Source organism: Magnolia sinica, chromosome 11 (genome assembly GCF_029962835.1).
Source record: "Magnolia sinica isolate HGM2019 chromosome 11, MsV1, whole genome shotgun sequence".
Classification (NCBI taxonomy): domain Eukaryota; kingdom Viridiplantae; phylum Streptophyta; class Magnoliopsida; order Magnoliales; family Magnoliaceae; genus Magnolia; species Magnolia sinica.
Window position 1 is genome coordinate 22881236 of NC_080583.1, and position 15229 is coordinate 22896464.

Consider the following 15229-nt stretch of genomic DNA (forward strand, 5'->3'; position numbering starts at 1 on the left):
CTGATTTTACATTACCACAACAATGAGGGCCACCCAAGCTGTAGCCCCTTTTCCATGCCAAAATGAAATTAGTATGCGGTGGAAGCATTTACTTTGATTAATTAAGAGGGATTATTTTATTTAAATGGATGGCTTGTTGGACGAAGTCCAACTAGTTGTTAGTTGTGTGTGAGCATTACTCATATATATATATATATATATATATATATATATATGAGTAATGCGTTGCTTCATTGATGAGTCAATTAATGATAATTAATGCTGGGAGACGTAATTTAAATAGGCGGATTCCCTTCAAAAACTTTTTCACGGAGTAAACTTAGGTGGGGCCCGCCGTGATGTTTGTGAGAAATCCACCCCGTCAATTGGTTTGGTGAGATCATTTTAGGTGATTAACAAAAAAATCATCCGGATCCAATACTTAAGTGGGCCGAAAACATGAAGATTGAACGTCCATAGTTAAAATATTAATGGGGCCTCAAAAGTTTTGAACCAGCATAATATTTGTGTTTTCAGTTTATCCTAGTAGGAATGACGTTATGAACGGTATGGATGGCATGTAAAAATCACTGTTAACTAGGAATTTTCCTACCCACGTTTTCCTTTAGTGCGGTTTACTTGAGTATTCGATCCTCCTCATTTTTGTTCTGATACCTTAAAATGAGCTCAAAAAACGAATGGATGGAGTCGATTTCTCACAAGCATCACAGTGGGCCCCACCTAAGTTTACCTCTGGAATTTCGCGTGGAAGGCCTGGGCAGTAGAATCCGCGTCAGGAATTTAAGCATCAGAAAGACTGTCCAGCTTAAGTGGGCTGCACCTTAGTATTAATGTGAAATCCACTTCAACAATCAGGTGAGTCATCCTATGCAGGACCAAATGGCTTAAACATCAGCCCTAAGTGTTTCAGTTGGACCACATCGATTGGTAAGTAGACAGGGACAAGCATTTAATGGTGTGAATGGATTTTACATCCTCACTATAGTTGGGCGTGGTGGGCCCATAAAAATAAGGGTGAACGTTTTTCTCCCAAATGTTTTTTTTAGCGTACCCCGCTTGAATCACAGATTAACCTGATTTCTTGACTCTAGGCATAGTATAGATCACACATCTGGTGGTCGGCTTGGATCGTACAAACGCATCATTGTAGCCCCTTCAAAAGTCACATGTGAGCGTCCGTCTCCCACGGGTTCCAAGAAAATAGCGCCAGTTTTGAGAAAAGCGTGGTATTCCCATAAGAGACTCGATTGCGCACGCGGATGCACTTACCCCCGCCCAGACGGATGGGGCTACAGTGATGTAAGTATTTTATCTACACCGTTAATCGCTTTTATCAGACCATTTTAAGATATAAAACTAAAATGAACCAATGGTTACGCTTCGTGACAATAAAAAGGCTTTCTTTAAAACAAACCTACACAATGGGGTATAGTGTAGTGGTAGAGACGATGAATTGTAAATGATCTACAGAAGATGCTTTTAATGGAATGGAATCACGCGTTGTCGAACAATTCAACAGACCCACTCATAAAAATAGAAATAGAAGAGGGCTCAAACATTGATTAGGACCAAGTCATTATCTCTGAAATTGTGGTTGTTGTTCCACCAAAAAATGATGAGTTGGGGAATTCCTAACTCATCCAAGTTCAAATGGCCCCTAATCTTCTTGCATAAAGTCTGCATCGGAACAAGGTCCACATCTTCAGTGGACCACACCAAAAGAAGCTGCAATGATAATGACAAGCAACAATAGTTTGAGATACACCCACTCTTCAAATTTTAAGAACCCCACCATGACATTTTTTAGAAATACACTTTGATCATTAGCTATATAATCCCATGTTAGGCTAGGACAAAAAAAGAGTCAGACTAATCAATGATTTAAGTGGGTCATACCAATTGAAACAATTGAGAGAGACTTCCACCCTTAATTTTTATAGGCCCTATCATGATGAGAAATATGAAATCAATCTCCAACCATTAGATCTCACACCAAAAATTAGGCCTCGAACTTAAAACTTTGGCACATAAGCAATTAAAGTGAATCACACTAAGGGAAAGAGTTTGAAGGATGAGCTTTCTACATACACATTTTTCAATCATGTGGTTCAAGTGAGTCAGGGATAGGGCTGATTGTTTTGCACTGGGTCTAACTTGAGGTGGCTCACCTAATGGTCGAATGGATTTTACATAATACTATAGTGGGGGCCACTTAAGTAAGCAACTCTTTTTCATTAATTGAAAAAACTTAGGGAAATTTTTACTGGCATTAATTGTTCATTAAATGCCCAGCTAGTTGGATGAAAATGAAGCGTCCAACCAGCTGTGGGTGAGCATCTCTCTCTCTCTCTCTCTCTCTATATATATATATATATATATATATATATATATATATATATATATATATATATATATATATATATGAGTACGTACTAAAACATTAATATTTGCAGGTGCCTGCCTATGAAGCCTAATATGAGCTCCAGTATCATGTAATATCTAATTTTAAATTCATTTATAAATTATAATAAATATCTGTTAATATTTTATTTTCAAAAGAAATTTTCTGTTATTTTCTAGAAAAAAAAAATGAAACTTTTTAAAAATTTCTCAAAAATATAAAAGAAATTGCAAGATTGGTCACTGCGTTTGTGTGATCCTAACCATGATTTTTGGACATTTATTTGTTTCAATAAGACCAAAGAATATTTTTCATTTTTAATGGTCCAATAACCGTCCACCAATCTAATAGTCAAATAATTTTATTTATTTGCAAGATTTTTTTATTCATAGCTCAGTCTAGTCACCGTAGATCGGACAGCTAAATTTGAATTCCTTATATACACACGATTCAAAATCCAAAGTGTCTGAGCATCACCGATCACACTCAACCAGAGTATAAAAGCTTTCCTTGTCTTCTAGGCCTTTAAAAGAGGAACCACACCAAACAACTCCCCCACCTTCATCATCATCACATCCCTCCCATACAGAGAATGCAAGCCAAAACCATCACCAGCCGTCCGATCGAGACCACCACCTCATCCCCAATGGACCCCGGAATCTGGAGCCGGCTGCCGGGAGAGCTCCTGGAGCGCATTTTAGCACTCCTCCCTCTGAAAACGCTGCTGGTCCTCCGATCCACCTGCAAGCATTTCAACTCTCTCCTCATCTCCCCATCTTTCCTCTCCCAAACAAAGGCCCACCTCTTCTCTTCCTTCCTTCTCCTTTCCCACCCTCAATCCCACCCTCGATTCCCCCTTTACGACGTCTTCCTTGGCCGCTGGCGCACGTTAGCCCTCACCCTTTCCCTCCCGCCAACTTTCGTTGCCCCTCACCTCATCTCCACCTCCAACGGCCTTCTTTGCTTCTCCCTCCCAGACTCCTTCCTCATCGTCAACCTCCTCACCAGATCAACCAGAACCGTCCAATTTCCAAACTGCCCCTTCGTATCCGCCACGCTGATCGCGGCCCATCCATCAGCCTCTTCATCCCCCATGTCGCCGCACGGATTCAATATCTTCATCCTCTGCTCCAATTCAGCTTTCGTATACGATTCCGAGGCCGACAGGTGGACCCGGTTCAACGGCTTCAATCCGATTCTGAGCGAGAGCTCTCACCATGAGGGTGTCGCCCATAGCGGGTCCCTCTACTTCACGACCCAAGATCCGTTCTCAATCGTCGGATTTGAATTAGCCACCGGAAGGTGGGACCAGCTCTCGGCCCACCTCCCACCAGGCCTCACGTTCATCCGGCTAGCCAGCAGCAGCGACAGGAGGCTGTTCTTGGTTGGTGGGGTCGGGCAGGATGGAATATCGAGGAATCTGAAAGTGTGGGAATTGGGTGGCGGAGGGATGCATTGGGATGAAATTGCTACACTGCCGGAGCTGATGTGTAGGAAATTCGGGTCGGTCTGCTACCACAATTACGAGCGGGTGTATTGTCTGTGGCATGATGGGATGATCTGTATATGCTGCTATACGTGGGCGGAGATTCTGGTTTATAAGGTGGGGAGGAGGACATGGCATTGGCTGCCGAAATGCCCATTGTTGCCGGAGAAATCGAGCTGTGGATTCAGGTGGTTCTCTTTCGCTCCTGATTTGTATGCTCTGGTATGAGAATTTCATGAATTGGGTGTGTTTGGCTGTCATGTTTCTATGTTTGTATATGAATGTGATTTTGTTGGATTGTATTTTGTAAATTCTTCTGTTTGGTTTGAGTATATTCCTCTTGAGGAATTATTATAGGATTTTCCCACCAATGATGTGTTTTTTGTAGTTGGTTTTTCAGTTTGTAGGAGTGGGGCCCGTTAAACGGTGATCAGACCGTTGGCCTGTTTGGGAGAGCCTTGGACTGGGTAATGTCTGGGACAATCCTGACTTTTGAGTCTTGTTTCCTGCTAATGGATGGATGGTTTAGAAGAGAAATGCAGCAATGGTCCACATTCAGCTCAAAAAATTGCTCATGTTTGGTCTCAGTGTAGAAGATTTTTAGGTAATGGGCCATCTGCAGTGGGAAGCATCTGACTAATGGTTTGGATCATGGAAGCTTAGGGCCCACTTGTACAAACATAAAACCGGAGTCTGCTGTGGACATGGTAGGGTTGATGAGTGAATAATTCCTATCTGATTCTAATCAAATCGAATTTGGGTTTTGTTTCTCTTGCATTGATGGGTATTGGATTTTTTTTTTTTTACTTTTCTTTTCTTTTCCTTCATTTACAAGGATTTACATGCATTCACTGAAAATGAGTCCCAGACTGAATTGTACGGTTGATGATATTTCCCCCTTTATATATAAAAGGATAGATTTCATTTTCTTTATATATATATATATATATATATATTCTTTATTTTTTTCAAATTTAATTATGAAGATATTAGCTTGAAATTAATTATAAATTTACTTTCTTGACATTCCCCTTGTACTTATTCATATGCATTCTTTTAATGAAATACAAGAAAAATTCAAAATAGATTTATCCTAAGGGAAGTGTCATCCTTCCTAATACAAAATTTGATGATAAGGACTTTATCTAATGGTCTGCTCCCTCCGAGGATGCCCTCAAAATTCTCGAAGAATAGAAGGTTGTGATCTTTGGATCACGCCGCCAATAATTAGTTGGTTAAAATCAAAGGGTTAGGATCTTCCAAACCAATATTGCTAGGTAGAAGAATCTCTTAGATCATAAAAGAAAAATGCAGCATGTTTGGATTAGACAAGTGGAAAAGAAATGAGATGCCAAACTTTCCTCAGAGGTCGTTTGGATGCCTGTAAAGTCATAAAGTTGTAATCCGATTACAAGCAATCTGATTACAGGTGTAAAGTGTTTACATGCAGTTCTGTTTTGCTTTAAGTTACAATATGATTATAGGGAAACAATTATCTGTGCTTGGATAACTTGAAATTTGTGTATAGTCTGTATTTAGGTATTCACTCACAACAAAGTTTGGAGTGGTAAATACTTTAAAAATAATTAAAGTACATATAAAATTTTTATGTAAGATGGATAATTGGAATAAGCCGAACTCAATAAAGCCGGTGGCCAATTTTTACCGTAAACAAACCATTTGGTGGGTCACAGAACTGGACTTACTAATTCAAACACAGCACTAAGGTTTGACAACATCCCAATGTATAAAAAGTTTCAACCTTAATAACAGTAACAGAGAAAGGGTAAGGTTTGTTTCTTCTTATTCGTTTGTTTTGGATCCTTGTAACCATTGGAAGACGATCCGCAACTCTTTGCTTCGAAGTTTTTTAAAAAATTATAGTTGTTGCATAAAATCCCTTTACCTGTAATCCAAAACATGATTTTTTCTCATGTTCCATATTATAGCTAAAAGTTGTAATCAGATTATAGCCTGTAATCTGATTATAAACAGATATACCCATCCAAATGGCCCCTGTATTCTGATTACATGTAGAGAGATTCAAATGGCCCTTGTATTTTGATTACATGTAGACCGATTCCTACTTAAGGACTTTACAGGAATCCAAACAACCCCTTGGGATTTAATGAACTCACATATCCAAAATCCAATGAAAATTTGTGCCTCCGTAAAACAAATCTCTAGGTATTGTCATTTATATACCTTAAAAACTGCTCTTAAGAAAACAAGTAATAAAAAAAGGCAGAGATGATCGAGAATATTATTGTGTTTCTCTATGCTGTAATGTCCAAGATACATGGATCTTGGAGCAATATGGTCCTTCCAGGAGAGACACTCATATACCTCTTCAGGACATCCATATACCTTTCAAATACAAGCGCCACCCAATTCAATTCCTAATCAGCTCAACTATTGAAAAGCACCCAAGCAACCCTACAACCCATGTTGCTCACGCAGACAATGCTTTGCACTGTTGTGGAGATTTGGATGCAAGATTCATGTGGAAAAATCCCCCCTCTTACACATTTACTTCCTTCCCAAAGATTTTAGAAAAAAAATCCCAAAAAAACACAACATACACTACAATGAGTATTTTTTTTTTTTTAAGTTTCTTCTGCAAAGTATCAATTTTCAAGTGCCTATTTAGATTTGTTAAAATTGAAAAGAGGAAAATTATTTTTTTGTGGGAATGAAATAATATTTTTATATTTGTTTCCTCATTATTTTTGTAAGGAAAATGGTTTAATTTTTCACAATTATTATTTGATAGTCCATTTCCATGGAAATTTTATGACTTGGTACGCAAATCACTAAATATCCACAATCAATGGCTACTCTCTCCGTGTCACACATGTGGGCCCCACATACTTAAGATCATGTAAGGATGGGTTGTATGTGGAACTGTATGTAGTTGGGATCAGCTAATGAAGAGCCCAACAACGAAATAAACGTAGTTATGATTGACTAACAATGGGCCAGCAGAATAGATCGGGCAGAGAGCATTGGATGTAGAGAAATAACTTATGGATTATATAGATATACTATTGAGTTGCCACTAATCAATCTATAATATGCTAGAACATTATGACCCGGGGTTCAAGTAGAACGGTTTGGATATTTGAAAGATTTATTTTATGGGATTTTGGCTTTTTGGGATTCTAACTTTAAGACTATTACTTGAAAGCAAATAAAGGATTGAAGTAAAAATAAAGCAAATTTACAATAAGGGCACATGAAAAGGAAAATTTAGCAACATAGTAATTGTAAAGCAGTGTAAATTAGAAAGCAGTAAATGAGTCGATCGGATTGAGTGGGGGTATTAAAACCCTCCATTGGAGAAGATGATTAGAGCTCTTAAATATTCGACTTTATGAAATCTGGATCGCAAGATGATTGGCCCGTCTAGGGATATGAGTTGGGAAGGAAGTACACTAGCACTCCTTAGTGACAGAAAATGACTATAACTATTCATCCGACCCTACTCACCTGACTTGCTTCTTGGAACCCGTGAGAGTGGGAGAGTGTGTGTGTGTGTGTGTTCTCCTCAAACCTATAGTGAGGGTAGTCTAACCTCAAAGACGTCCTCACTTGAACTTTCCAAGTTTGATGTGCGGTCTCCACTAAAAATACGGCGATGGTGGTCGAAGAGATTGGGGAAATCGGATTGGGTACTGAGTTACTCAGTAAGCTTTTATCATACTGAGTAAACTATGTTGGGCCCACTGTGAAGTCATGTTGTTTATCCACGCCGGCCATTCTCTTTTCTATCTCATTTCAGTGGTTGAGCCCAAAATTGAAACATATCTAAAGATCAAGTGGGCCATGCCACAGGAAACAGTGGGAATAATGATTTCCACCGTTGAAACCTTCCTAGGGTCCACGGTGACATTTATTTCTCATCCGACCTGTTCATAATATCAAGAGGACATGGATGAAGGGAAAACACAAATATCAGCTTGATCCAAAACTTCTGTTGCCCCAGAGAATTTTTCAACAGTAAATGTTCAATTCACACTGTTTTGTGGTGTGGCCCATTTAAGCTTCGTATATGATTTATTTTTAGTACTTGAAAATAAAATTACATTATAAAATGTATGGAAGGATAGAATAAAATAAATACATCATGGTGTGTCCCACATAGTTTAATCAGTACGCTTAGCCCGTTTGATTTTCCAGTGTACCGGTAAATACCAAGTAAAAGAGTAATAATTATTTTCCGTATATTTACAACATACTTGACTACTAACTTTTTGACAAAACATTACAAAATATATATGAGTCTTAACTGTGATGCATTTCGCTTATCCACACTGTTCATCCATTATGCCGTTTGAATTTATATTATGAGCAAAAAAAATGAGGTATATCCAAAACTCAAGTGGACCACACCATACAAAAAAGGGAATCGAATACTTATCGTTAAAAACTTTGTGAGGCCACTGTTTCTTTTGGTGTGGGCCACTTGAGTGTTGTATCTGCTTCATTTTTTGTCTCATGTTTCAAAATATTGTAGTAAAATAGATGGATGGAACGGATACAAAGTATACATTACCGTATCATTCAAAATTTAAAAGTATCTATTTTGAACTAGTTTCAAAGGTACAAATACTTATGAATTTTCAAATACGGTGAACCGTAATAATTACCTATTTCAAAGTCCTGACTTTAGAAAAAACAAATAGGTGCACGTTGTTGGGCGGTGGGATTAGGTGGGATGAAATCGGATTGCGTACTGAGTTACTCAGTACGCTTTTCACGTACTGATTAAACTCAGTTGGGCCCACTGTTAATGTATGTAGTTTATCCACACCGTCCATCCATTTTTAATGATAATTTTAGGGGTTGATACCAAAACTGAAGTGAATCCAAAGCTCAAGTGGACCATTACACAGGAAACAGTGTGGAATAATGATTTCCACCGTTGAAACCTTCCTAGGGTTCAAATTAATTTTTATTTGTCATCCAACCTGTTCATAAGATCACAAAGACATGGATGAACAGAAACCACAAACATCAGCTTGATCCAAAACTTCTCTGGCCTCCAAAAAATTTTCAATGGTAGAGGTAAACTTCTCTGGCCTCCAAAAAATTTTCAATGGTAGAGGTTCAATCAAACTTTTTCCTGTAGTGTGGTCCACTTGAGATTTCAATTTGCTTCATTTTTGTCATCTACTCATAAAATTATCTGTTAACATGGATTAACGGAGTGGATAAAATAAATAAATAACAACGGACCCCACACAGTTTACTTAGTATGCTAAGGATACTGAGTTACTCAGTACGCAATCCGCTTCCAGGTGGGATGGGATTCAAAAAAACATAATTATTACCCATGGCAGGATTGTCCCTGTTGCCATGGGATAAGATTAATAAGATCAATGCCATGTTTAGTTGGTAATACGGTGGTACATTGAATGCATATACCTACCATCATTTAAAATTATTGTGAATAACACACATGTTATATCTTAACCTTTCATTTGTTTTGTAACCTCATTTTATGAAATGGGCCTAAAAATGAGGTAGATCCAAAACTTATGTGGCCCCAGAGAAGTTTTCAACAGTAAGTATTCAATCCCCGTTGCTTTCTATGGTGGGGTCCACTTGAGCTTTAGATTTACCTATTTTTTAGCCCATGATCTAAAATAATCTCGAAAAATGGGTGGACAGTGTGGATATAGCTCACACATCATGGTGAAACCTACACAACTTCCTAACATTGAGTGAAATTGGCACGAACCAATGCAATTCCAATAAATTCTAATTCCAAGCTTTTCTATTCTTCCCAAACATGGGATGGAATTGGCACGGGACCAGATGAATCCCATCCTACCTAATCCCTTCTAGTCCCACTGCGCAAACACACCCTTAGGGCCTGTTTGGCCAGACCGATCCCACGGCATTAGGAGGGATGGGATCCTGATATCTCGGGATATGCATGACGAGCCAAACAGAACCAGTGAACTTGTCAGGATATAAGCAATACCATGGATCTTAAAACAATCCAATGACATCACCATCATTACCTTAAAATTGATCCCATCCCTTGGTTGCACGGATTGGAAGGTACAATCTCGGGATATGCTTGGCATGCCAAACAGGCCCAGTAAACTTGTCCCGGGATATAGCAATCCCATGGATCTTAAACCAATCCACTGACACCACTATCATTACCTTAAAATCCATCCCATCCCTCCTAATCCCATGGGATTCGCCGGGCCAAACAGGCCCTTATGGTATTGGGGAGCAATTCATAGCTAATCTAAAAGACGTCCTCATCTGGGATTTTCAAGTCCGATGTGGGAGATTTGTGTTGTATTGTAATGTAATGTATGTATAGATTGTGTTAGAAATCAGAGGAGTTGATAGGTATTTATAGGTAAGGGTAATGGCATTCTAGTAATTTGGTTGAAAGTAAGGAGCAAAATAGCATATAGCTTGTTGTGATTAGCTCTAAGGGGCTCTTGGGACATATGAAAACTCCTCGTTGGTTGGTTAGGATGGTTGGCCTGATAATTTGGGTTAAGGAGCAATTTCGATTCAAATACTTGTTAAGACACGCGAAAGCACATATAGAGGAATCAAACAAAGTAATCACAATCGCAGAAGAAAATCCAATAAAGAACAATCTGAATTTACGTGAAAAAACCCTTACGAGAAAAAACAACGGTACAAAGTGACAACGAAATCCACTATGAATAACAAAGTTACAAGAGATGAAGCATTATTGATTCAAAGCCCCAAGAGAAAAGTCCTAGCTTTTCTTCACCCTTTGCTCCCCAAAATCCTTAAGCTCGATTTTTCAAACCCTAATCCTCGATTACAAACCCTTTTAAGGAGTTAAAACCGAAATAGGAAACAAATTCCGCAATTTCGTAAAACCGCCCAAGCGGTCGATGGGAACTTCGATCATATCGATTTGAACCTAGAAACTATCCAGCAAGAAAATGCCAAAATTCATGATTTTCTCGATGGGATCGAGATAGATTTAAGAAATTAGACAATAATCTCCACCATGTCTTCAATCTTTACAAACCACAACTTCAAACTCTATCTCTAATTGACTCCATCATAGTTTTGTCATCGTCATCGCTTTTCATGCACATTCCATCTTTACTCTATCTTTGCCAAACCCAGAAAAGTTGCATAGAACTTGAACTTTTTTATAAGAACTACCTTGGTAAACATATCCATCAGATTCACGCTTATATGTATCTTCTTAAGAATCACACCAGTTCTCAAAACCTGAGTATACTACTCGTTTTCTGAAAACCCGAGTGTTAACCTTTAAAGATAGCCCAAATTTCGTGTATATTTTTTTTTCTTTTTTCAGAGTGAGTAGTTTAGTGGGAGAAAAACAAATCAAGCATAAAAGAAAGTCCAAATATACATGTCCAAATATTTAAGTGGCTGCCTGAAGGCTTATACAAACTAATATCTCAGGACTAAAATTTTAAACAACTAAATAATGAAAATAAGTTAAAACTTAGAGTCGCATGATCATCAACCTCTTTATGCTCCACACAAGAGTCAACATGTACATCATCCACCTATCCTACACCCACTAAATATGCTTTAATAGTGTTAATGGCTATCCTAGTGAGGTACAACCCCCAAGATTTATCAAAACATAAAGATAATTAAACATAGTTTATTAGAAATAGTGTATAATGAATATTTCATAATAATCATCATAGTAATAAGACAGAGTTTAGCAGATATGCATATACTAAATAAATTTCACAATTATATTCTTGTTTAAATGCATGGATGCATACACATGCTTATAGACCCAGGGATGCTCATCCAGCTGATAAAAGGTTGCCCAAGGAGAATTAGCCACCCAAAAAAGTACTCAAGGTACGTCCAAGGGGAACTATTTACCTGAAAAAGACCATACAACAAGGATACCCAAGGTGAACTAGCCTCTTGAAAAAGTACACTAGGGTACACCCTAAGGAGAATTAGGTACCCGAAAAAGTCCATGCGAAAAGGACAACCCATGGTATTCGAAAGCACGCGGCGATGACTTAGGATCATTCGGTAAAGTACTTTACAATACAGTCCATGGTGACCCAAGAAAGCCCCGCGTCTTATATCGACCACCCGGTAAAGTCCGCATGCCATGAAATGTATGGTTAGCCCAACGATTATTATTTTAATTACAAATAGTCATTTAGAAAGCTCAAAGGTCACTATGGGGGGCTCATCACCCAGCATAGGCTAACAGATTGGGCATATTGTCATATACCACCATCCTCGGCTCATGAGACTCCAATACTAGGATGTTTAATAGTAACTTCCTCAACTAGTGTCCAATTGTAGTGTGACAAGTGGAACTTACCATTGCGAGATTATACGAAAATAATCTATCAAATCACATAGGGCAAATATTTCATCAAAGCCACAAAGGGTAAACATACAATCAAAGTCATATAGACCAACTAGTCAATCGAAACCATGTAGGGCAAATAGTTCATTCCAAGATACAGTGAAAGGATTGACCCCAAAGCCATAAAGGTGCAATGATCCATTAGATGGAAAGTCCACAACAAAATTTTATTTAATCTATTAGATAGAATGGTCACTAGTTCGAGGACCTCTGTAAACACCGTCAAGTCATCATAAGTAGTAAAACATCACACGTACAATGTCAATAGTATCTACACATACAAAATGTACGTTTAAAATCAGATAGAGATATTTGCGATCCATAGCATGTTCAATCATTGAATTTAATGAAGTCATCAATTTTTTTATAAAGAATTACTCAAGTAGAACTAACATTTATCATGATTTCCATATAATACTGTATTAAGAAATTAATAAGATAAATAAATGAACATAAATAAACAATGCTAACTATCATGATGTATAAAAGCTTGAAGGGTGATCCTCACCTTAAGGTTGGTTTATCTCTTAGCATTATTAGATTTGGATGTTCGCACTTTAAGATTGACATTATGATCAACACAATTAGCGCGGTTATATCACAATATTACCTAATTTATACGTTTAGGGTTAAAACTAGGTATTTCGATCGATAAATTTAGGGTTTTGATGTACTTATTTAGAATTTAAGGATTTGAAATCTAGTTTGCGCAACAACAAAATACAAATTAATAGTAATAATGATTTAAGAATTTAAAATTAAAAAACCAATAATATTTAATATTATTATAAAAATAATAATCTAACTAAAAATATTAAAATTAAAGATAATTATAAAAATAACTGATAGCAATATTTCAATAAGAATTTATAATAATAACAATTATAATGATAATGATAATAACTAAATTTGATAATAATAATAATAATACTGATAAATATTAATATAAATTAAATAAAATAATAAGACAATACCTCTCATTCTTCCTTTCTCTTCCTTCCTCCTCCGTACTCTATTACAACACCCAACAGAATTTCTAGTCGAATTCCACCTTGCTCAGAGAGTACTAAGTTGGACCGAAACCAACTCCTGCGGAGTTAACTCAGTTGCAACCCAACTAAATGCCCCCTAATCGTCTTCTTCTCCCTCCTTTCTCCGATTCTTCTTCTTTCATTCCTTCTTCCTTCTCTAGCTAGCCATGGAAGTCAGACCTTCTTGACTCAACCCTATTAGACTAGGTGAAGGGTGGTCGGGTGACTCGGCAGCGAATCAAGCACCCAAACTCGATGGGTTCTCTCTAACTCTCTCTCATTCCTCCGCTTCTCTTCACTAGATCAGGGATTGGATTACCACACTCTACCCTAACACAACACAATGGCTTGATTCGACAGACTTGTATAGACTCGGGATGACTCGAGACTCAGTCCAAACTGAGCTGACTTAGTGTGGCATTGCTTGGGTCAAGCGCCTCTCTCTCTCTCTCTCTCTCTCTCTCTCATTGTCTTCTTTTCTTCCTCCTCTTTCTTCCCTCTTTTCCACTCATTGCCAAACCAGAGCGAGTCTGGACTCGCCCCCAACGCGCGACTCGAATCGAGTCGACCTATCTCGATGTGGTGGCGTGAAACTCACTCCCCTCTCTTTCTGATTTTCCTTTCTATTTTTGGAATAGGCTACCCTAAAAGTCAACCTTTAATAGGCCCTACTAATCCAGTTCTAGAGAGTTCAAAGGCAACTAATCCATAGGATTAGTTATGGCTTGGTTGCCCGAGCATACATATTTTTAAGGCAACATGTTTCAATCCAGATTGCATGGCTTAAATCCAGCTATTTGGATGAACATCCGAGGCTATGAACCATTAGATGGATGACTCAGATCTGAAGATGGGGTCCATTAAGGGGGATGGGCTTTTCCCGTCACTTGAGTAAGACAATCCACCGATCATGGCGAATTTTGATCGAGTGGACCATCAGACCATCCTTCGTGTTGAGGCACCTAGATGGTCTAGATTGGTCTTAGGATCATTGTGGGACCCACCAATCACCCAAATATTCCTCCAAACTAGGTGGTTTTCGGGTCACTTATGGCAGTGAAAACAACCCAAACGATGGGCAAGGAAACCCTAGAGCTAAGGTAAAAATGGAGGGCTGGGATCTATTTTCATGAGTGGGTAGGATTTAAAGATAGGGAGGCACATGCATTGCCAGCATGGAAGATAAAACAGAATTCTGTTTTCAACCAAAACTCTACGCACAACTTGATTTGCGCTCATGGTAGTGCACACAATCCGGTGCATTCAGGTGTGAGATGGGCTAGGATTTGGTTGAAATTCACCCACGCATCTTCTGAAAGGTTTAGATCATCACAAAGATCCCAAATGGTGGGCCACGATTCAAATCAATGACCATCACTCGTTCAAACACCACTCGGGTGGGAAAATTGCGAAAGGAGGTGTTTTTACCTCGGGTTGGGTCAAACTCGGTTTGACCTAGATCCCGGTTCGATGTGCCTTGGCTGCGCATGAGCTATGCACACACACTAATTAAAGTGGGGTCTACTATGATGATTTTGACAAATCCACTCCGTCCACTCGCTTTGATTGGTTCCATTTTGACCCCAGATCAAAGATGAGGTCAATCTAAAACTCAGGCGAGCCATACCACTTTATTTTTGTTTAAATTCATTAATCTCATTCGATCCGATGGTTGGATTGCTAGCTAAATCCATCATCAATGTTCTAAAGGTCTCTTCCTAGACTCGATGAAAATTATTAGTAGAGTAAGCGATCCAATGCTTGATTGTAGTGGTTAAGTGATTGGTTTCTAAAGTGAGTAGTATGAATATGATGAACTGTGGATCTAATGAGTTAGATCTCAAAACTGGTAATGAATGGCTCTATTTGCCTAGTTAAGCATTGTCTAATGTTTCATCGTGCTTGTGACTCTAGAA

The 15229-nt window shown here is 38.3% G+C and overlaps 1 protein-coding gene across 1 annotated transcript; it reads left to right on the plus strand.

Moving 5' to 3' along the window:
• The first annotated feature begins 2909 nt into the window (after positions 1–2909).
• LOC131218952 (F-box/kelch-repeat protein At5g43190-like) lies at positions 2910–4258 on the plus strand. The gene has a single exon (XM_058213870.1). The coding sequence runs from the start codon at positions 2994–2996 to the stop codon at positions 4113–4115; it is 1122 nt and encodes a 373-aa protein (XP_058069853.1). The 5' UTR covers positions 2910–2993; the 3' UTR covers positions 4116–4258.
• The last annotated feature ends 10971 nt before the right edge of the window (positions 4259–15229 follow it).